Source organism: Elephantulus edwardii, unplaced genomic scaffold (genome assembly GCF_000299155.1).
Source record: "Elephantulus edwardii isolate Elephantulus edwardi_28Jun2011 unplaced genomic scaffold, EleEdw1.0 scaffold00028, whole genome shotgun sequence".
In the NCBI taxonomy this organism is placed as follows: domain Eukaryota; kingdom Metazoa; phylum Chordata; class Mammalia; order Macroscelidea; family Macroscelididae; genus Elephantulus; species Elephantulus edwardii.
Window position 1 is genome coordinate 3,962,761 of NW_006399778.1, and position 24,260 is coordinate 3,987,020.

General features: G+C 44.2%; 1 protein-coding gene across 1 annotated transcript; it reads left to right on the plus strand.

The window, feature by feature from the left end:
• The first annotated feature begins 267 nt into the window (after window positions 1-267).
• LOC102855859 (stathmin-like) lies at window positions 268-6,043 on the plus strand. The gene is made up of 5 exons (XM_006883500.1): window positions 268-345; window positions 1,958-2,030; window positions 2,508-2,680; window positions 4,959-5,150; window positions 5,524-6,043. Exons 2-5 carry the CDS (start codon window positions 2,018-2,020, stop codon window positions 5,593-5,595), a joined length of 450 nt encoding a protein of 149 aa, XP_006883562.1. The 5' UTR covers window positions 268-345; window positions 1,958-2,017; the 3' UTR covers window positions 5,596-6,043.
• Window positions 6,044-24,260: the final 18,217 nt, after the last annotated feature.

Below are 24,260 nucleotides of genomic sequence, written 5' to 3' on the forward strand. Positions count from 1 at the left end.
GGGAGATCTAGTTCTGACTCAGTCAAGGGTCATGACAAAGACCTCAGTCCGGAGCCAGAGGAACTAGCCCAGCCTTTTGTTCACACCTGGGGAGACCTCCTCTGCCGCCCAACCCTGGCCATTGTCCTCCAGCCCCCCCGCAGCCTGAACTACACTTCCCGAGGTGCTCAGGGGTCCCGGGGGGTGGGGCCCTACTTGGGTTGTGGCGGGGAGGGGCCGGCACGTGCCGCCCCTCTCAACCAATGCAGAGTCCTGCGGGGTGGTCACGTGCCGCTGTTTGGCGCTTTTGTGCGCGCACGGGTCTGTTAGTGCTCAGAGTGTGGCCAGGCGGCTCGGACCGAGCAGGTGGGTTCTGGGCTATCAGGAGGAGGACCGGCGGAGGGCGGCGGAGGGGACGGGGCTGGCAGGGAGGGGCTGGGCCGTGGCAGCGGTCCCCTGCTGGAGGGCAGCAGGCGGGGCCGCGATCTCCTAAGGGGTCGAGGGGGGGGGGGGGCAGCGCTTTGTGAGTGGCTAGGGCGGACCGCCGGCTTTGTCCTAGTTGCCTGGGGGCGCGGCTCTCGTGGGGAGGGGGTGCGGCCAGCCTGGCGAACTCTAGGAGGCAGCCTCGGGGTGCTACCGTGGAGACAATAGGGGGCGTGGACCCTCTGTCTTTACGGGCGCGGCCCCGCCGGGGGCCCCCTTTGTCTGAAGGGGCGGCCCCCCAGGAGCATCGGCATTAAGAGTCGGGGTGTGGACTACCAAGGGCTCAAGCTTTTCTCCCCATAGCTGCCGCCACCCTCGCTCCCTGACTGTGAATCTGTTCTAGGGGTTCACACCTCAAGAGAGCGCTCCTGGCTTCGGTGGGTACAGACAGGTTGAGTGTCGATAGTTTGGAACTGGTGGCGATAGAAGGGGAGCCTCTTCCGAGGGAGGGGTCGGCACAGGGCTCGCTTCTCCCCGCTGAGCTGCAGCGGGGTGCCCGAGGTGGTTTTGGCGGGAGTGGGGGTGTCAGCGCGGGGGCGAGCCCGAGAAGGGCGGAGTTGCCCGGATGGGACCGTTAGCCCCTCCCATCCTCCCCCTTCCCACGCGCGCGCGCTCCAGGGTGCAGGGTGTTCGGGGAGATTCGAAAAGGCGCGGGGAGGAAGGGGCGGGGTCGGGCGCGCGAGCTCCGGGCGCGCGCTGATTGGCTGGGGCGGCTCGCCCGCTTTTCCTCTCCGGACCCGGGGCACGCCCATCCCGGGGCAGGTGCTGGTCGACTCTGCGTCGCCTGGCTTTCCCTGCTTCAGTTTTTAATCCTTAAACAGTTGGGAACCTATATGTACCATTTGGGTACAAACCTGAAGTCTATGATTCGTGACCACAAAAAATTAGCAAGGGATGTAGGGTCTTTTATGACTTAAGCTAACAAATACAACCTAAAATCTAAAGGTTTGTAAATTTAATTCATTATTGCACGCTATTGCGCAAGGTTCTTAAACCCGAGAAACAATAGGAGTCGAACGTTATTGGTTCGTACTAGCTTGGGCGTTTTGTTTTCCACTATGGCAGACAGACAAAGCAGGGGTGGGTATTTCATTTGCACAATGAATTGTAGACAGTGTTAAGATGGCTCCGGTCTCACCCTTTAGGTTGAATCTGATAATTATTTTATCGCTTTGTTCTTTTTTAAATCCTTCAACCTTGCAGCTTGACCTAATCTAATTTTTATTTTTTAAAAAAATCCAACAGTTGTTTTATGTATTTGTAAGCTCAGTTAACTTGCTTTTTCCTTCGGCCAGTGTTCTATTCAAGGGAAATTTTCAAATAGGTGTGTTTAATAGATTCTGATCATTTTCTTTCCTGGCTAAAGTTGTCTTTAATTCCACGGTAGTGATTTTTGTGACCTTGATTTATGTGGGTGTGATTTAAGATCCCTTTGTATGGATGGCAGATAGAAATGCAAAGAAATTGATTGCATGCTTTTGAAAATCGTTTCCAGGACTTGCCATACCAGTGGATTGCGTAGAATACACTGCCAGTCTCTTGTCTTCTATTCACCATGGCTTCTTCTGGTAGGTAATTATTTGGAAAAGCTGAAATTGTGATGCGCATATAGTTTTAGAATAGGAGATGGCTCAGATTTTAAAGCCTCTGGTTTGGATCTTATATTACAGTCTCATCAAGAAAGCCTGTTAATAGGAGATTAAAGAAAAATAAAAACCAAGACAGGTATCATTGCAATGTACTGAGTAATTTAAAAAAATTATTAGGTTATTTAGCTTGATCTAAAGAAAAACTGGAATTTTGCAAGAGAATTTCTTTTGTTGTGGATGATTGTCAGACACTGATGTTGCAGAATGTGTAGCTAGTCTAGAAATGCTGAGCTTTGTTTTTCTGGGAGTGGTCTTTAGAATCCTTTCTTGCTTGCAAACACACTAATCTTCAGCTCTAATTCTATTAATGAATTTGGTTTTTTAAAAATTGTAGATCAGTAAATAGAGTAGGAGAAGCTTGCTTTCTGAATGTATTATAAATACGATCGACTCTAGACATCCAGGTGAAAGAGCTGGAGAAGCGCGCCTCAGGCCAGGCCTTTGAGCTGATCCTCAGCCCACGGTCAAAAGAATCTGTGCCAGAATTCCCCCTTTCCCCTCCAAAGAAGAAGGATCTTTCTCTGGAGGAAATTCAGAAGAAATTAGAAGCTGCAGAAGAAAGACGCAAGGTAAACATCACAATTGAAAAACAGTGTATTTGTCCATGTAATGTAGCAAATCTCTTTTTGTGGCTCTTGTTGGTTAGTTTTTTTGGTGTTTTGGGTTTTGTTTGTTTGTTTGGGTTTTGTTTTTTTAAGAAAAAAATGCCCATACAGGAGGAAAATGGAACCCCAAAACAAAAAAAAAAAACAACCCAGACCTGCTAGCATCAGGTAGATTGTGACTTGTAATGACCCTGTGGGACAGCGGAACAGCCCCATCAGGAGCCGACTGCCATGCCTTTTCTCCAGAGAATTGCGTGTGTGTGTGTGTGTGTGTGTGTGTGACTGCCATGCCTTTTCTCCAGAGAATTGCGTGTGTGTGTGTGTGTGTGTGTGTGTGTGTGTGTGTGTGTGTGTGTTTCAACCATCCATCTCTACACCATCTTATCAACTGTATGAGACTGTGAATGCTAACGCCATAAGAAAAGACCATTTATCATTTACTGAGCTCCTTTTATATACATTTTTCTCAATATATCTAGAAGGTAAATGTTGTCTTGAGGTTTGGAGATTAGGCAAGAAGTCTTAGCAGTGAATGTTAAGTTATACAGCTAGGAAGTGTTAGAGCCATAGTTCAAGCCCAAGTCTGTCTTAAACTAAAGCATATGGTTCTTATCCTTTGTGTAGAAAATTAAACATTTGTTTGCATGATGGGTTTTTTTGTTTGATTCTTTTTTTATCTTTGATTTCCTTATCACTTCAAGGATTTCTCTTTTGTTGTTTGGGTTTAGTTTTTGGTGTGTGTTTTGAGAGCTATACAATAAAAACATTTTAAATTGCTGGTAATGTTGCTTAGTAGTGTGGGGTTTTTTCTTAACTAAGAAATTATATTGTAAGTAGCCATCTTTAAGAATGCAGCCTAAAATCCAACCAATAATGTGCTTATTACAACAAATGGAAAATACAAAATTAAATCCATGAAATGTAAAGATGTATGATTTCCCAGAAACAGCCACTATTAATATTTTTATGTGTTTCTTTCCAGTCAGCATTCTTCTCATAAGAATGTTACATAAATTCATCCTTTGGAACCCCTTCCTCACACCCTGATTGAGGGAGAGGTGTTAACCATGACACGTGGGGGGGAGTGAAATGGTGACTTGCCTGAGACCATATAACTAGTGAGATATGAAGGAAAGTCTGCTATGTTTAAGTCAGCTCTCATGTACACTGGTTGAACTGTGTTCTTTGGGGATTTCAGTGGCTGGTTTTTCCAGAAGCAGGTCATCACACTTCTGAAATGGATCTGGGTGGAATCAAACCAACAGCTCTTTGGTTAACAACTAAGTTTATTATATATTTATACCATCCAGGCAGTCCATACACGCAGAAGCCCCATTTTTAAGCTTCTACAGTAAACGCCATGCACCTTTCAGGTCTGTGTGTTGTGTATATGCACTGATGCCCTATCAGTTCTAACCTGTGTCCCCAGAAGAGAGGCGGGGTTTTTTTCCTGCCTTCTCTCCTATGTAGTTTAAGTTAGTAGAATAGGTGGAAACAGTGCTACCAACTACTGGACACAAGTGTTTTTGTCTTGGATTTTTTTTTTTTAAAGGAATCGACTGGCTCTGTTATCATTAGCCCATGCTTTACATAGTAACTGGTTAAATATTGTGAAACTTATCACAAAAAGCATTAACTGGTGGCAGTTGTAACAGACACTCTGCAGCTGCAGTTATCTTGGACGTCTGTGCTTCCAAACATGTCTAAATATGTTTGGTAACAAGCTGTCCTGAGTCTGTTGAAGGAGGCACCCGTGGTAGCAACTCCAGCAAACTGGAGGTTGTTGTGTGCTCCAGAGACTAAAGCTAATAAGCTTTTCCTTGAAACAAATCCTGCTGGCTTAAATAGTAATCTGGAGGTTTAGTTTTAATTTTCTTCTTCTTTTTGTGTGTGTGTGTGTGGTGTGGGGGAATCGCCTTTGAATTTATATCACTAAAAAGTAAACTCCTCACAGCCCAGTTTTTATTATATATTAGGTCATAAATCATGAAAAGATTTATTCGCAGGAATGATTGGGTAAGAGATTGCTGAACAAATATGGGCAGTTTTCCAAAGAAAATAAAAACACTAGAAAAGAATAAGATTTTCACAGTACTTTATGACAGATGTAATTCAGGTCTTAAGCATTGTTTAAAGGGACTTTATTTGCCTCCAGTCCCCTGGTAAAAAAATTTATTAGGATCTTAAGTGATGCCAAATACACTTCAGAGTGCCTAGCCTGTTTGCAAACTTCTTTCCTCAGTCTCATGAAGCAGAGGTCTTGAAGCAGCTTGCTGAGAAACGAGAGCATGAGAAAGAAGTGCTTCAGAAAGCAATAGAAGAAAACAACAACTTTAGTAAAATGGCGGAAGAAAAACTGACCCACAAGATGGAAGCCAACAAAGAGAATCGAGAGGCACAGATGGCTGCTAAACTGGAACGTTTGCGAGAAAAGGTTGGCCTCTTATTGTCTTCGAGAGGTTAAGACCTTAAAGTTTAAAGAGCACCAGTTGAAGTGGCTTGAACTGATAGCCTTGATGAATCAGTTGTGGAATTCGATACATAAAATGAGAAGTACCTTCTTTGAAAATCATATTCCATTGTCTCTACTAGAATTGCATGTTCTTTGGAAGATGGTAGTCAGAAATGTAGTCATTGGGTTCTCAATGTGACCCAGGAGGTTGGAAGATGTGGAACGTTAGTGAGGTGACTCCCAGTGGGCTTGAATGCAGATGTTTTGGGGTAGTGTGGGGCCTCTACTGATGACTCCTTGCTGGGCAGCCTTTTTATTTGACCGATTGTATTTACATATGGCACTTTCTTTATAGGATAAGCACGTTGAAGAAGTGCGGAAGAACAAAGAATCCAAAGATCCTGCTGATGAGACTGAAGCCGACTAATTTGTTCTGAGAACTGACTTTCTCCCCTTCCCCTTCCTAAATATCCAAAGACTGTACTGGCCAGTGTCATTTTCTTTTTTTCCCTCCTGACAAATATTCTAGAAGCTGATGTAGGACTGTATAGGTAGATCAGACTGTAAGATGTTGTTTTAGGGGCTAAAGGGGAGAAACTGAAAAGTGTTTTACTCTTTTTCTAAAGTGTTGAGGTCTTTCTAATGTAGCTATTTTTCTTGTTGCATCTTTTCTACTTCAGTGCACTTGATGTGTACTGGGTTAATGGCTAGTACTGTATTGGCTCTGTGGAAACATGTTTGTGAAAAGAGTATGTAGTGGCTTCTTTCAAAACTTGTTAGATGCTGAATATCTGTTCACTTTTAAATCCCAGTTCTGTCCCAATTTTACCAGATACTACTGTACTTGAATGGTTAATAAAACTGCACAGTGATGTTGGTGGCGGTGACTTCTTTCTTTTGAGGTAATTATCAAGCCCTAGAGACCCTTCTAGTCTATATTTGTTCCAGATGGTACCTCTGGGTTGGTGGAAATACCCAGCATGCATATCATTGCAAATTCCCTGCCCTCGAGTTTCTTGCGCCAGTGTTGTTTGCATTGTCTACTTCCACAATCATCACTTTGTTTGGATGCCTCAGCCCAGATCAGCTGTTACTATATTCTTTCAGATGTTTATTTGCAAACAAGCATTTTTTTGTTCTTCTATCCCTGTTAAAAAGGCACAAATTGTGTTTCTAGATAAGTTTAGAGGGAAGCTGAAGATTCTAGTTGTAAATATTTGATAATTCATTTGCTTTAAGTTAGAAGAACAGGTGTATCCTGATAGGTAAAATTTGCCATAGAAACTATTCAAGAATCAGAATAATATTGCTACTGCAGAACCTCTTGTGATGGAAAGAAAACAAATTTTCCAGAGTAGCATTTGACATGGCTGATTAAAGTTGGCAGTTAACTTCATCTTGTACCCAGAGGCTCTAACATTCCCTTTTGTGAGGAGATTATTGCCTCAGTTTGGGAACGCATTTGAAAGCTTTCCTCAGCTATTTGGAAAACAACCTTTAATTACATTGAATTATTTGCTTCTCGGACATCAGTATAAGAGCTTTGGGAAGCCAGCCATTCTGTTTGCAGCGTGACTGCTCATCACTTGGGGGTGGGGGGAGTCTGCACAGCGCTGATTCATGCTCCTTTGCCTTCTGACTTCATCTGGATTTGGGGTTTCTCATGAGGGTCACGACAGCCTGCCTCTTGGCATACGTGCTGTGTGTATAGAGAGGACAAGCACTTCTAGTATGTCTAGTACTAACTATCTGTACCTTAAGTAATGATTACTATTTTCAGCAGGCTGGTGAGTGATCTGTTTATCCTCTTCAGTTGGAAATAATTACACAGCTTTTATCTATCTTGAAGTGTCTTCTGTATTTACTTAGAACTAAATGATCAGTTTTAGATCAAATAGAAAATGATGAAAGATTTCACCCAGGCCATTGCTATGGAGTAGTCACTAACTTAATCACTGACCCTTCAAAGGGTTTTTTTAGAAGCTATAAATTGCTCAGGAGATTTGCCCATCTCTCTCTCGGAAGAGCTGATAGATTCAAACTGTCTCCCTTTCTGTTGGGAGAGCCATTCCCTACTCCATAGGCCACCATAACTTCCTAAGATGGTACCCACTAGTAATCTTTCAAACACTAGTTGTGAGTGGGTAGAAATGTAGAGGACCATGAGGTAGAAATTAGCGGTAATGATACAAGGCAACCTACAGGTGGCAGTAAACGACTTCCTTAGGACAGGGAAATCGGGCTCCCTGGTGGCTTAATGAAGAGCTCTAGTCTGCAGGGGATTGCTCTGCTCATCCAGAGGTGGCACCAGTCTGGCAGTTTTCATCCATCAGCAGCTCTACAGGAGAAAAACGGTCAGTCTTCTCCCTGGTGGTTTACAGCCTCTGAAAACCCGCTGCAAAGTTGATTCCAGCTCCATGGCAGTAAGTTTTTACTTTGATGGCTTAATGATTAAACAAGTAACTGAAAAGTTAGTGGTTCAAATTTACCTTGCAAAAATGGCCAGCACCTTGAAAATCTTGTGGGTTACAGTTACACACATGGAGGTCACAGTGATTAGGAGTTCTATCAACTGGTTGGTTTGAGTTTTTCAGGAGGCAATTGGTTAGGGTATAGAGCTGTTAAAGACACCACCATGGGCGTGAGAGAGGATACCTCAGGTAAAACCAACCCTGTGAAGGGAATGCATCTTAATCCAAAAATTAGAAGCCCTCACTGTCTTCAGTTTCACCTCTGACCTCTGTAGAAGCACTTGATCCTAGGCCTTAGTTTTCTCACAAGTAGAATGTTGGATTAAGTCATTCAAGTATCTTCCACTTCACAAGTCCATACCTACAGCTTGAAAGGAAAGACGAATGGTGGTGGATAGCCATGAGTTCCAGGGAGTGACCACGTGCTTTCCCAGGGCTGGGTGGTCTGACCCTAGTGTCCCTCTATCCCAGTGGGGATAGTACTGTCACAGCTCAGAGTGTTTTGACTGTCACCAAGGAGCATAGCTCCCCTTTTGCCTTGAGTGGAAATGAGGCTTTTTGATTTTATATTGGGCTTTCATGACTGAGTGGCTCCTTAGGAAAAGATTTGTGGGCTGATGCAAGCCAGTGCCCATGACTGACTCATAGCAACACTAAAGACATAATGATGAATGCTGAAGACTTCCCCAGGCTGTACATTTTCACAGAAGCATACAGCCTCACCTTTCTATGATGGTAGGTTCCAGCAACCCATCTGGTTAGCAGCCCAGTTCTTTAACCACTGTTCCACCGAGGCTCTTCAACATTTAACAAGCTTCTTAAATGTTCTAACAACAAGCTACATGTTAGGGATGAGATGGTTCCCACATATCATTTCTTAGGAAGGATGGAGGAGCATTAGATAACCACTACCTGAGATGCATGGAATTGCCGCATACATGGAGAACCTGCCATTGTGCCGCTTTCCACAATCCCTTCTCTCTTTGGTTCCTTTATCCTAAGTAGTAGAGACCTTAGAAGGCTTTTCAACAGGAGGCAGTTAGTTGTTGGTTGGTGAATGAAGCCATCTGAGGGAAGAGGAAATTGAGGCAAGTGCACGCATGGTAAACAAGAAAATGCTATAGGTCCCTCAGTGGGAGACCTGCAGCAGGCAGGGCTGAAATGGTGGCCTGAGCCAACTGGGACCAGTGAACACTGGATGTTTAAGGTGACACACTGCACTGGAGAACAAAGTGTTGACTGAGTGTAAAATCTTGGGAGTGGGGATTGAGACAAGTGAGGTTTTACTTTAGAACTTAAAGGCACAGAGTGCATTTGATTTACAGAAACTGCCACCTACCTACATCTTGGGCTTTGACAAAAGACCAGATGCCATTATAACCTCAAGTTTATTCTCAACTTTAGCTGTAATGTTGCAAGAATGTCTTAATACTGCAAAAAATTAAGATGCCAACCTCCCTTTTCAGTTTCTCTAATATCCACAACAGCTTAGGATCTGAAAAGGACTAGACCCTCAAGGAAATAGATTGACAGAGACTGCAACAATGGGCCTGGGCATACCCTACATAAGCAGTTGCAGAATTCAAATTCAGGCAGCCTCCAGGGTTCCTATCAAGGTTTACTAACAAATCTACGTTACCTGAAAGTTGGCATGCATGCAAGCAAAAAATCGGCCTTTGACCCTCCAAAGGAAATAACCTCACAGAAGAAACCTGTAGTCTTAGGTCCTGTGATAATGCTGTTAAGTGCCATAGAGTCCACTACAACTCAGTGAACAACAGATTTGCACTTGACCCTACACCATCCTCACAATCTCTGATAGGCTCAAACCCATTGTTACAGTCACTGGGTGAACCCTTCTTGTCAAAGTTCTTTGAACCTTCCACCTTTGCTAGTGTTGTGTCTTTTTTCCAAAGGTCGGCCCTTTCTGACCACATGTGCAAAGTTTGTGAGATGAAGTTTCATCATCCTTACCTGAAAGGAGTACCTTGGTTACATGTCCTCCAAGTCAGGCTTTGTTCTTTTAGCAGTCCATGGGATATTCCAGTAGTCCAGTCCAGCACCACAATTAAAAGGCATTGAACTCTGTCATCCTTTTTCATTGTCCAACTTTTCAGATGCATGATAAGTAATTGAAAAGACCGTGGGTCATGGACTCTTTAGTCTTTAAACTGACATCATTGCTCTTTAGCACTTTGGAGATGTCCTTGACAACAGATTTCTCCATTGCAACACATTTTGATCTGCTACTTGCATGGGTGCTAATTATTGATCCAGGTAAAATGAAAGCATTGACACTTCAATCTTTTCTCCATCTATAATAAATTTGCCTGTTGTTCCAGTGGTAAAGATTCTGACTTTCTTGAGGTTGACATGTAATTCATTCATTCATTCATTCAGTAAGTGTTTCAAATCCACTTTCTACAGGCAAGGTGGTATCATCTGCATATAGCAAGCTGTTGATGAGTCTTCTTATGTCACATTAGAGTCCAGCTTCTCAAATGATTTGCTCAAATGCACACTGAGTAACAAAGCGGTAGCAGCCATTTGACCATTGCCAGAGAGTGAGTCTGCCCCATGACAACTCCTTGTGTGCAGATTGTAGCAGCATTACACTGGGTTTTCTTGGCTATAATCTTTGCTGAAGTAGATCATTAGGCCTTTATTCTGTAGTCCTGCTTAGTATGTATGAACTGTGACCTTTGCAGTGGTGTTACTGGGATTGATATCACCTAGTGTGACAGACAAAATGCCACCTCAACAGGGGCCTTCTTCAGACCAAACAGCATCCTTATTGTTACTACGTGGCATAGAATGTGGCCTTACTGGGCCACCAGAGCTCCCTGCAGGATCCTCAGTCATGTTTATGAACAATGTCAGTCATAGAGTGTTATGTGACAAAGTTGTAAATATTTCCTAGATTATATGAATGCTAACAACACTGGTTTGTGAAATCTTTCTACTTTGAATTATAGAATTTGTAACAGAAAGAAGCCTTTTGAAATTTTTCTCCTTTTAATTACTATTAGGAAAGTTTCTTGATCGAGCATCAAATATTACTATATTCTAGTAAAATACTAGGAAAATTTGATGAAATCAGAAACTAAAACCAGCCCAGTGGCAGCAGCACAAAATCCGCAGCAGGAATTTATAGCAGACAAAGCCACGTGGTTCAAAGCTTCCTCTTGGGTAATGACAGACATGATTAGAGTGCATTGAACATTCAAAAAGAGTTTTAGCCTTGCAAGTATACTGAGGCATGTAAGGTGGATTTGGACAAAGATGTTTTGTTAAAAATACAAGGATTCTTTTCTAATAAATTCTGGTGAAACACTGCCCAAAATTTTACAGATGGCAATTTTGGAATCACCCCCTGCCACTGGATGGTCTTGTTATGTGCTGTCAAATCGGAAATGACTCACAGCTGATCTTCCAGCTGCTTTTCAGAGGCTGTAAATCACACAGAGGAGATTGCTCATCCATTTCCCTTGCAGCTGCTGGTAGATACAAGCCACGTGCCTTTGAATTGGCAGCACAACTTCTTACCACTCAGCCACAAGTGCTCCCTGGTGGGTTATTACTGGAACACCACTGTTGGCACCACTTAGGGATTTTTCTCTTCTCAGTGGCAGCAGCTGACATTTATTTGCATATCTCAATGAAGCCTCTGAACACACAGCCTTGAGAGAAGATCATACCCATTTCATAGGTGAGAAATGCGAGAACTGAGGATTGGATGGGGTGATATGCTCAAGGAAACGTAATAAGTAGTCATGTTTCACTCCTAAATTTTTAACCCCTACACTGCTGTAACTCTTCACCCTGTCACTGGGGAAATGTATTAATCATACACATTTATTTTTTCAAGTCTGTCTCCACCACTAGTCCACAGGGTTCATGAGAACAGGACTATACATGGGTCTCAGCCTTGGGCCTGGCACAAGTTGGCATTTAATAGATGTGCTCAGTTAAAACGGTTTGAGTGGCTGGGTGACTCCTACAGTTCTGCACGCATTGGAGAAGTCAGCTCAGTTTTCTAGATGCAAAAGATGGTGCAGTCTTGACTTTGCAGACTGGTTTCTGAGGTGTTTATTCTTCAAGGCATCCTCCCAGGTCCTAGGACACTAACTATGGACTGCAGCCAGAGTCTCTTTGCCAGCATAGACTCTGTATTTGTTCAGTGTTTTAACTTTTAATTGACAGCTTCATGTGAAAATTTAATTCTAAACTTATCTTGAAAAGGGCATCTTGTAACTGGGTCCACTGGGCAGCTACAGGCCCTTTGAGGAGGGATGTACGTTCTTCAGCTCTCCATTCTTCTGTCCTTTGCAGGAACTACTTGTCCTTGCCATCGGCTTGGAATTTACAGTCCCTGACATCAGTCACTGCCATACCACCAGTCAGTCAACACCAAACCTTGCTTTTTTTTTTTTTAATAATTTTAATGAGCATTTACAGAGATTTTGGATTTCTATTCATTCATTGCTGCACTTCTCTCCCCCCCCCTCCAGTTCACTCCTCTCTTTCAAAAGTAAAGAAACACTCCTTCCCTGGTACACAGTCCCCCCGCACCCCTCCCACTGCCCCAAGTACATTCCACTGTGCAACCTTAATTGTGGACTCTTGGGATAACCATAAGACCCTATCATACATCGCTTTTAAATTATTCACTCCCTCTTCTGTTTCAGTGCAGTATACACAATTTATCCAGTTTTTCTCAGTCTTACCCCAACCCTGATATCAGTCCCATTTTACAACAGTGGCACCATGTAATATTTGTCCTTTTGCATCTAAGATACTTCACTCAGCATAATGTCCTCCAGGCTCACCCATTTTGAATAATATGCTATGAGTTCCTTGTTTTTCAATGCAGCATAGTATTCCATTGTGTGAATATACCACAGCTTCTTTATCCATTAGTTTGTTGATGGGCACCTGGGTTGTTTCCAACGCCTTGCTATTGTGAACAGAGCCGCGATAAACATGGGTGTGCGTATATCTGCGTGGATGTCAGTTATGGTCTCTTTGGGATATATTCCCAGTAGTGGAATTGCTGGGTCAAACGGTATCTCTATTTGCAACTTTTTGAGAAAGCGCCATACAGCCTTCCACAGTGGTTGCACCATTTTACACTCCCACCAACAGTGAATAAGGGTTTCAGTTTCTCCACACCTCGCCAGCATTTGTTGCTTGCTGTTCTGTTAAATTTTGCTATTCTGACTAGGGTGAGATGATATAGTTGTTTTGATTTGCATCTTTCTTAGAGCTAGGGATTTTGAACATTTCTTCATGTGCTTGCTGGCCATCTGAATGTCTTCTTTGATGACGTGTCTGTTCGTATCCTGTGCCCATTTTTCTATTGGATTATTTACCTTTACCTTGTTGTGGTGCTCAAGTATTTTATAAATTCTAGATATAAGTCCCTTATCTGACATGTCATTACCAAATACTTTTTCCCAGTCTGTGGCTTCCCTTTTTACCCTGTTGGAGAAGTTTTTGGATGCGCATAGGGATTGATTCTCAGAAGGTCCCATTCATCTATTTTATCTTCTGGTTGTAGACAAACCTTGCTTTGAAATAAAAATTTCAATCAATGAGAAGTGATTTTCCCTCCTGTCTGGTGCCCAGTTCTCCCCTGTGAGCTCGGATCTCTGTGTCCTTCCAGAGACAGGCAGTGCCATGAGGAGCATAGTTTCCAAACACCAGCTGGTCTCTCTTAGTGACTAGATACTGTTGTTAAGTGCCATTAAGTTGGCTCTGACTCAGCGACCTTGTGAACAACAGATCTGAACCTCACCCTGTCTTGCCCCAGCCCCTGACCTCTGTCCTGCTCAAGCCCCTTGTTGCAGTCACTGTGTCAATGCATCTTGGTGAATGTCTTCCTCTTTTTCGTTGACCCTTTACCTTTCTTAGCATGATGTCTTTCTCTAAAGTCTAGTTCCTCTTGAAAATATGTCCAAAGTAAGAAAGATGAAGTTTCACTACCCTTGCCTTTAAGGAGCACTCTGGTTGTACTTCTTTCAAGACAGATTTGTTTGTTCTTTTGGCAGTCCATGAGATACTCAGTAGTCTTCACCAACACCACAATTCAAAGGCATCGATTCTTCTGCCATTCTTATTCATTGTCCAGCTCTCGGATGCAAAGGAAGCAGCTGAATAGGAGAAAGATACTAGCTGATAAAGACCTAGGCCGAGCCTCCGAAGGTAGAATCCTAAATTTGGAACTTAGATAAAAGCTCAGTGTTTTCTGTTGCCTAGTGAGGCAGAGGCCTACTCACATACTTAAGATTCAAAGTCTCAAACAGGAGTCCTGTTCTCTCATCCCCCATGGTCTGGTGGAGCTGGACAGGGTGTTCTGATTATTGAGGCCTCTGCCCAAGGTTGTGCACGCTGTACTTTGCTCAGGACACCCAGACAAGACACAGTCAATGCAGTCATGTCCTTGAAAGACACAAGCTGCTCTGTCCCGGAGGAGCAGGCTCCATTTTCTATGTCACAGAAAGGCATCTGTCAACCATTCGTCACAAGGACATCTGCATTATGATAAGGGCACAGTTAGAGATTCCTCAGGCTGGTGGCAAGCTAGGTGACTTCCTGCAAGGGGTGATGCTCAGACCAAATCTGGAATAGGGGCTCCAAGCAAAGAAGGTACTTCTTTATCCTGTGCTCCCTCCCGCCTCACCCTATCAGTCCCCTACCCCCCAAACTCCCTCTGGTTTTCAGAGGTACCACTCATCTCAACCATGTACATAAAAAAGACCCAAGAAGAAAATGCAAACCAGAATTCCAAAATATGGCAGACTCTCGACTTTTTGGATCTATGGAGGCTGATGCACTTCTGAAACTATTAGTCTGAGAAATTCTGAGGTCTTTAAATCAAGCAATTTAGCTTAACTAGTAAATCATGTTTGCCTTGAATAGTATGTTTTTTTTTCAAGAATTATCTGTGGGATTGAATTGACAACAGCACTTCAAAAGTCTAGATGAGAGGCTTAGAAGCAATAGGTTTATATAAATGGAGGAGGAACAGTTCTGATAAATGGGAACAATGGTTAAATGCAGTGGGTATAACTGAATTGTACATGCAGGTAATATGACTGAATTGATATATGTTTTACTGCGTACATTTTCAGCACTGAAAAAACAATACATTTTTAAAAATAAAAAAGACCCAATATAAGGATATAGGCAAAAGTTCAAGGAGAAAGACGTCCAACTAGGTGGCAGGCAGGGCTATTGGAGTGACAAGCTTGGTGTCCAGAGAAACCTGCAGGAGAAGAAGGGAGACTTATTACTTCTGGAAGTGTCTCCTGAGAGGACTTGAAACATTTACTGCAGCCTTCAATATGGATTGCATCTCAACATCAAGAAAACAAATATCCTCCCTGCCAGGCCAATATCTATCATGATAAAGAAAAGATTGAGGTTGTTAACAACTTCATCTTGCTCAGATCTACAATCCACACCCTTGGCGCCAGCAGTCAGGAAATAAGTTGCGATGGGAAAATCTGCTGTCAAGGATCTCTCCAGAGTGCTAAAGAGCAACGATATCAGTCTGGAGACTAAGATGTGCCTGATCCAGGCCATGGTCTTTGCAATTACTTGCTATGCATCAGAGAGCTGGAGTGAATAAGTATGACAGAAGAAGAACTCATGCTATTGCGTTTTGGTGCTGGAGGAAAGTATTGAACTGCCAAGAGAACAAACAAATCTGTCCCAGGGAGGGTAAAACCAGGCTACTCCTTAGAGGCAAGGATTTTGAAACTGTGTCTCACATACTTTAAGCATGTTGCCCAGAGGGACCAGTACTTGGAAACATCATGCTTGGAAGTGTAGAGTGTCAGTGCAGGAGAGGAAGACCCTAGATGAGATTGGCTTGATACAGTGACTGTGGCAGTGGGGTTGGTGTGTCAGAGACAGGGAGGTTGGTTAGGTTGGGGATTGCTGAGATTATCTAGGGCAAAGAGTATGGACTTGATTAAGTAGGTATGAGGTATCAATGGATAATAAGCTGGTTTGGATCCAGATACTCCATAAATATATGTTGCTAGAAAGAAGGCATGAAAATTAAGAGAACTATGGAGATAACTCATAAAGCACATGGTTCAAATCCCAAAGGCACTTGGTTTGAAACCACAAGGTGCTCCATGGGAGAAGGGTGGACAATCTCCCATGCGATTAACAACCTCTCAAAACATGCTGGAGGATTAATTATGGGTCGGTTCCAACTTTGTGAGACTCAACAACAGTGGAGATAACATGTTGGGAAGGCTATTCCTGGGAGAGGGATTTCATGCTTGGAAAGGTAGAGGATCATGAAAGAAAGGAGGACCCTCAAACAGATGGATTGACACAATGACTGCTGCAATGGGCTTCAGAATGTCAGAAATGATGAGGTTGCCACAGGATAGGAGAGGGTTCAGATCTGATGTTCATAGGTTCACTATGAATGGCACTCAATCCAGCAACACCTAACAATAGTAATAATGGAGTTCCATGCACATGTCCTGGGAGCAGGATGATTAAATGATCTGACAGTGGAAGGATAAGCCAGCCAACTACCTCTCCCATGCTTCTCTAACTCTGCTCAGCTTGCCTCCATAACTTGCTGGGGTCTTCACAGTACCCTCCCTAATGTCCCTGCTTCTTCCCTTACCCATCTATAGTGTGTTCTCCACAGGAAATGTATGTAAGGTTCCCATCCCAGGATTCTGCCCAGTGCCTTTGCTACTTCAGTTATATCAAAAAGAAAGAGAAGATTGCTATGCTCATCACTAACAGCTGGTAGGGCGATTGGAGTGATCCTAGAAGCGCAAGTACAAAGTAGTGTTATTGGAAATGACGTCCCAGTGTCATGGTAAATTTAGGCAGAGTAAGAGCAGTGTCCTGACCCTGAAGCACCCATTGCACTAGGTTCAAGTCCAACTCAACTAGGTTGACATGGACAAAATTTCAGCATCATTTCTTCTACTACAAGATTTGTGTTTCCCAAGGAACACCTTGTTCTCCTTACCAAAGGGCCCCTGAACTCTAAGGCTAAAAGAAAGATGACCCAGATCAGATCTGAAGTCTGATACGTATGCTGCTCAAGTGTCCATCCCTGCATGCCACCATTGTTCATGACTCCAGGGTCACGTAGGCTCTGGAGTAATGCCACCCACATGGTGCCCATTTGTGAGGGGGATGCTTTGCCCATACCAGCATCTGGATCTGGACGATCATGTTTTGGGAGATAACTTTATGAAGACCTTAACAAAAGAGATGTTATAGCTTCCTGACCACAGCTGAGAGGGACCTCCTGAGTGTGATATGGAGGAGAGGTTGTACTGTGTCCCCTGAACCCAGGAAAAATGGCCATTGCTATGTAAGTTTCCTCCTCCTGGACAAGAGCTGTGGGCTTCCAGATGGTCAGGAGACCCCTGTTGGCAATGAGAGCTTCAGATGTTTTTTTCCAACCTTCTTTCCTGGAGTTGCAATCCTATGACATTTCATGAAACCACTTCCAACTGAGTCATAAAAAATGACGTGGGGAACTGAAAGGACTGTGTGTGTCAACACGCCATTGCTGGGCTTCCACGCACCCTGTCGTTGCTGACAGACTACAGAAGAAATCACAGTCTTGGCCTCCATCCACTGTTCTCAAGTCAGTGCTGACTCATGGTGACCCTCCATTAGGTTTCTGAGGCCACAGATCTTTATGGGAAGACACGTGGAGCAGCTGGTGGATTCAGACTACTGACCTTTCAGTTAGCAACCCAACATGTAATTAACACCACAACCCATGTTTAGAGTCCAGTGAAAATGATGAGGGTAGCTCGTCAAAGTGCCAGGGACTTTGGGTTGGTGACTTCCATGCTGACTGCTCTCTACCTTCCAGGAGACAGAGATTGCTAATCAAGGGGAGAATGTATTGGTCCCTCCTTGTCCTCTCAAAATCCAGCAGAGTGATATTACCACCTAGCACTTGCTTCATAAAGTTAATCTGCAAATATGAAGTTGCAAAATAAAGTCACTTACCCTGGATCCATGAAATGGGAACAAGTCTTTGACAAGAAAGTAATTTCTGTAGCCTATTGCCCGACCAATAGGCAACATCATGATAAATGGAGAAAAGACTGAAACTGTCAGTGACTTCATCTTATTCGGACCAACTAGCAATACACTGGGTACCAGCTGTCAGGAGATCAGCAGAAATATTGGATTGGAAAAGTCTGTAGTCAGAAATATCTCTAAATTATTGAGGAGCAATGATGTCCATTTAAGGACTAAGGTGCACCTGATTTAGGCCATGGTCTTTTCAATCACTTGCTGTGTTGTTGAGAGCTGACAGTGAATAAGGATGACAGAAGAACTGATTGAGAAAAAAGAACAAATGGATATATTGTGGAGAAGGTGCAGCCGGAGTGCTCCTTGTAGGCAAAGATGATAAAGCTTCATCTCACATAATTTGGGCTTGTTGCTAGGAAAAAAGTATTACTTGGAGAAGTATATCATTCTTGTAAAGGCAGAGGGACAGAGAAGGAGAAGAAGACCCTCAACCAGGTGGATTGACACAGTGACTGGCAATGGCTTGAGTGTGTCAGAGATTGTGGGGATGGCACAGGGTAGGACAGGGCTCAGAGCATTTATTCACTTACTCATTTATTCACTGGATTATTCACTGGGTTGCTGTGAACCATACTTGATTTGACAGCATCTAATAACATACTTGACATTAAGATAAAAGTCAACTTTGAGTTAGTTGTAAAATTAATTCATGAGTAACATGTTAATTAGAGCCTGTGGCACCCTGGGTGGTTCCATGCTTGGCTATTAACTGAGAAGTTGGTGGTTTGAATCTTTGCAGTTTCCTCCGAAGACAGGCGTGGTGATCTGCTTCCTAAAGGTCAGACTTGAAAACCCTATGATGTGAGCAGTTCTACTCTGCACACGTGGCATTGCTGTGAGTTGGAACAACTTGATGGCAGTTAACAAATCACAGCATGGAACCCTGCTGTCCAAGCTCCTCCCCACCTGGCTCCCCAAAACCCCACACACAAAATCCAGTGTCTCTCCACAGTCGACTCCAGGACCCTTGACCTCATCACCACTGCTCTCTCCACTGCCATCCTCAGCCAGCCAGCCAAGACCTCATCTCACAGCTTCTGTATTTGCTGTCCCTCTGATAATCACAGAAAAGTCCTCATCAGCAGCAAAGCCTTGCTGACAGCTTAAAGTAACACCTCCCTGTCCCCAGCATCACTCTGTTTCCTTCCCACACATTGTCAAAGCATTGATTCCGGCTCATAGTAACCTTGCAGGACAGAGAACTGCCCCTAGAGTTTGAAGGTTATAAATCTTGGGTCACTGCCACATTTTTCACCCAAAAAGTCCCTAGTGAATTCTAACCACTCATCTTCCGATTATCTGCCAAACACTTAACCACTCCATCACCAGGGTACCACCCTATGTCCTTTCCTTGTTGCTTTTGTCTTTCCTCTACTATAGGAGAAAGACATAGTCATCTTCCTTCAAGATTACAGCCTAGAAAACTCTATAAGCCACTTCTCTTCTGTCCCACGGGGCTCCTATAAATCAGCATTGATTGGAGAGTACCCAGCAACAATGTTGTTAGTTTATGCTATAGAGTCAAAACTGACTCAGAGCTCACCCTGTAGTGTTTTGTCAATTGCACTGGAAGAGATTACTCATCTTTTCCCCAAGGAGCAGCTGGTAGATTCAAACTGCCTGCCTTTGGGCTGGAAACACAGCTCTTTACTCACTAGGCCACTGGAGCTCCCTGTAATAGTAGCCTTCATATGTATTTTCCTCCCCCTATTAGAAGATAAACTTCAAGAGGGTGGAGATTTGAGTCTGTCCTATTTGAAATTGTCCTTGCCACCAAAAAGAAGGCCCAGCACATAGTAAGTGAGGTGCTCACCAATATGTGGTGAAGGATGGGTGTCTAAAGCCCTGGTAGACGAGCCTGTGTGCCTGGAACCAGCACTTGCTCCTCCTCTCATCTCTCTGATCTCTGCGTCATCAGCTCTGTGGCACTGCATCTCCCACCAGCTGTCAGGAGATGAGTGGAAATTTCCACTTGCAAGCAGTAGGACGATCACGTTCTGGCTGGTCCAGAGAGGGGATGAGAGGAAATTTCCACAGACAAGCCATGTCAGGCAGCAGGAAAGTGGAGGGGCCAAGAAGTCTGAGGAGGGACCGGGGTTGTTTGTAAACGTCTAGACCAGACTGTTTACAGACCCAGAGTGATCTCATCAACTCCCACGAGTGGGTTCAGCCAGCTAGGGCTCCACTCCAGAGAACCCAGGAGCCAGAAGAACCTTTGGCCATGATCAGGTTTAATCTCCTCCCTTTACAGATAGAGTCACTGATGTCAGAGAGGGAAAGCAGTTTTCCCAATGTCACACAGCAAATTAGTTCAACAGAGATTAAAATTCATAGCTCTCATCTGGATTTATCCATCTTCCCTTTTGTGTCCTCCTTCCCTCTCTTCTCGTCTTCTTTTCTCCCTGGCTTCCAGTTAATATTTTCCAGGGCCCACTTTGGCCCGGCTCAGCACCCAGGTTCCAGATTCCCTGTCCAGGATCCTCAGGTTCTCTAAGGCCACCCTGTTGCCATCTCTTGAGATCCTTTCTCTGGAAATGCCTGCCCCTCCTCCCCATACCCTTATCCCTGACAACTTTGCCATATACAACAATCATCAGTGTGGCTTTTTAATATCATGATGCCCCAGTTGCTCTCCATTCCAACTAAAGGGATGTCTAAGGTGGGGTCTAGGTACCAGTATTTTTAAAGATCTTTAATGATTACATTGGCAGTAAAGATTAGGAGCCATTGCCTCAGCGGCTTGAAGCCTTGATTTATGACACCTCCACCCACCCTCTCTCATGGCCCCTGGACTGCTGTCACTTAATGATTTTTCTCTCCAAATCTCCCTCTCAGATTCCTCTGACCTGGGCCCCCAGTTATGCAATCTTTTCCCCTCCTACTCCGCCCTTTGTCTAACCCTGGGCCTCCAGTCTGTCTAGATCCCCTGGTCTGACCTGTCTCTGTAACACCAGGAACTTAATAAATATTTGGCATTGATGATAGCAATGACCTTGGGACTGATGAACAGTCTGGCCGAGTGGATCCTGCAAGTGGAAGAAATAGAAGGGTTTTGGGGACTGCTTTGACTCGGAGTTTACTGACAGCCAGTTCTAATTGTCTGAAGCCAAGGGCAGCAGTGTCACTTAGTGGAGTGGGGCAGTGACACCAAAATGACCTCAGAATACTGGCCGCCACCGTGGCAGGCAGACGTGTGATGCAGGGAGAGGGGCTGCCAAGCCAGTGGCATCACTAGAGTTGATGTCACCTGTTACCTAGTGGGACAGCTACCCCTCCCCGCCTTCTCCCCTCCTCCTCCCGCACCACCACCGCTCCAGTCACTCTCCCCGAGGGGGAGCGAGCGGGCAGGCTGTGGGCGGAGAGCACGCATCCGCTTTGGTCAACGGTAGAGGGAGGAGCTAAGGGCTGGGAGGTGGGTCTGCCCTGCCAGGGGAGCTGCCCCCCTCCCCATCCTGTGAGGCTGGATTGATGGGGGGTGGTGGGGGTCACCGACCGCACCGCCCACCAGCTACTGCCTTGAGCGACACCACCTCCAGTGATGTCCTGGAAGCTTAAAAAAGTGTCCCCTGAGGGCTGACTCGGCTTAACAGGTGCCAACTTCTAACTGCAGTTAGAAGTCCTTCCTGCCTCATTCCACTGCTCTAACTGTGGGGGAGCCAGAGGGCCTGAGAACAAGGAGAGGAAACATGAATGATCCCAGCCCTACACAGTCCTGACTCCCAAACTGCCAGGCAGGGAGGAGAAGAGTTACACTAAAGGGGTTTGAAGTTTGCTAAGCAAAGAGGACAGGACTTTTTCCCTCTCTTTTCCACAAATCCATAATTTATTTATTTGCTTTTCAGTAAATTTAAGCACTCAAGGGATACGGCATTGCACCGATTCTGTGTCCAGTGGCCTTAGCAGGAAGGTTGCTCCAAAGTTTGGCCTGCACCACACCACTGTTGCCTGCCATGGGCATAAACTACCTGTCCCCAGATTATTCTGATATTGTTAGGTTTACCACCAGGAGTCACTGTATTATTTTTTGCTTTGTAAACATAAGCACACCTCTTGCCTAAATAGACTTCTGTTTCATCTCAGACATAAATATCTATCTTTAATTTTTTAAAAATTTCTTTATTATTTTGAGTGTGTGTGTACTGTTCGAATTGAATCCGACTGGTACAGGAGGAGATTGCCCCTCCTCCTCCAGCAGAGCACCTGGTGGATTCGAACCGCATGCTTTTGAGATTGCTGCACAGCTTCTTGCCAGAGTAGGCCATCAGAGCTCCCTTATCTTTAATTTTAAGAAGAGCTGTATGCTGCTTCTGGTTCCAGAGACCTCATTGATAGCCAGCAAAAGTGGCTTTTCACCACAGCCTCCTAGCCATCTTTGTGGTTTAGAAGCCCTATTCTCAGGAGGCCTTCACAGGCTTCAGGATGGCAGGGAAGGAAAAGAACTAGGCTTTCTATACCTAGAAAATGAGACTAACTTTGCACACCTGAGAGGAGCTCTTCAGACAGGATCATCTAGAAGAGGTAAAGGGGCTCTGACATGAAAAGGATCTTCTTTTTTTTTTTTCATTTTTATTAAATTTTATTAGTTTCAAAGAACATTCACAGGGATTCTGGGCTTTCACTCCTTCATTGCCGCACCATTCTCTCCACCCTCCTCCCCAGTTTGTTCTTCTTCCCCGCCATCCGAATGTCTGTTTTAATTGTCCAATTGCCACAGTGCTTGTCAAAGTCAGTTCTGATTAATCTCCTTTGTCGGTGTGTCCTTTGCCATTCCCTATCACTCCTCCCTGAGAGAGACTTCACCCTGATTCATAAGGAAAAGGGGATGGCGTATTCTCTTAGCTACTTCCTGCTGAAAAGGGACGCTGTGGGTTTCAGGGTGAAGATCTTCTCTCACTACTCTAAAGGACCCCTTTGGCAGTAGGAAACACATAGACTATTATGGAGATTGATTTTGGAATTTAGATGCACTCTTATTGATTGTGCTTGGCCGTACATGTTCATATCCTTGAAGATGTATCATGGGGGTGTTGCGACCTAGAAGACACAAATTTGACTAACAAGTTATAAGTACATGAGTCAAAAATTATGGAAAAGTAAAAGAAAAGATTCTTTCATTGTTTTACAAACCCTCCCCCAGGTCCCCTCCACCATGTAGCCCTCACTCTAGACTCCTGTGATGACAGAAATACCTAGTTATATATCTCTTTTAAACAGTTCTCTCCCTCCTCTGTTTCAGTGCAGTATACATTATTGAACCCATCTTACTCAGTCTCTCCCCAACCCCAAGGACAGTCCCATTCTACAACAGTGGCATCATGTAATATTTGTCCTTTTGTGACTGGGATATTTCACTCAGCATAATGTTCTCCAGAGTGAACCATTTTGAATAATATTGCATGAGTTCCTTGTTTTTTAATGCAGCATAGTATTCCATTGTGCGAATATACCACAGCTTCTCTAGCCATTTGTTTGTTGATGGGCGAAAAGGATCTTCTGAGTGCTGCAAATAGATAAACCACTTCCCGTGGACTGCCAAAAGAACAAACAGGTATGGTTTGAAAGAGGTACAGCCAGAGTGCACCTTGGAGACAAGCATGGCAAAGTTTTGTCTCTCATGCTTTGGGCATGTTGCTAGGAGATGCTCCTTGGAAAGGGATACATGTCTGGAAAGGTGGAGGGTCAGCAAAAGAGATGGATTGACATAGGGACTATGGAAATGGACTCACATGTATCAGAGATGGTGAGGATGGCACAGGGTAGAGGACAGGATTCAGATCTGTTGCTCGTAGGGTCACTATGAGTCATACTCAGCTCTTAGCACCTGACAACAGTAACCAAAAACCTAAACAACATTGTGGTGGATTCAGAATCTAATCCTAGCCGACCCTCCATTGGTTTTCTGGAGGCTATAATGGTTCAAAAAGAGATTGCCCATCTGTCTCTGGTAAAGGTAGAGATGCTGAACCGACAGGGAGGTTCAGATTTGGCCTTTGGGTTAGCAGCACTACTCTTGGGAAATCCTACAGACTACACCACCACAGCTCCCCTGCAGAGCTCATAACTAAAAGGGTGAAAATTCAAGCCTGCGGAGCTCATAACTAAAAGGGTGAAAATTCAAGTTCTACCCAGAGATGGTACAGAAAACATGGAGATCTACTTTCCAAGAAAAAAAACCAAACCCTAAAACCAGTCACCCACTCATAATATGATCCACAAAAACAATGCTCTCCATTCTACTTTGGCCAATGATTATTAGAGTCTTAAAAGCTGATGCACAACTATTTGTCTCACCTTGCTCAGAACAAAGAAGAGGGAAGAAAAGCAAAGATGCAGAGAAGTAGTTAATGCAGAGGTAACATGGAGCATTTGAAACTCAGCCTCCTCAACCCTGAGATCAGAAGAACTTGATGGTGCCTGGCTACAACCTCTGACCACTCTCCAAGACATCACAGTAGAAGGTCTTGGATAGAGGGGGGGGAAATGTGAAATTAAAGTTAAAAAACCTTTCATCCGT

Excerpts from the sequence above, each read along its gene's own strand:
- LOC102855859 (XM_006883500.1), top strand. Across the intron at positions 2,681-4,958 it reads CTGCAGAAGAAAGACGCAAG|TCTCATGAAGCAGAGGTCTT; the intron begins GTAAACATCACA and ends TTCTTTCCTCAG. Across the intron at positions 5,151-5,523 it reads TGGAACGTTTGCGAGAAAAG|GATAAGCACGTTGAAGAAGT; the intron begins GTTGGCCTCTTA and ends CTTTCTTTATAG.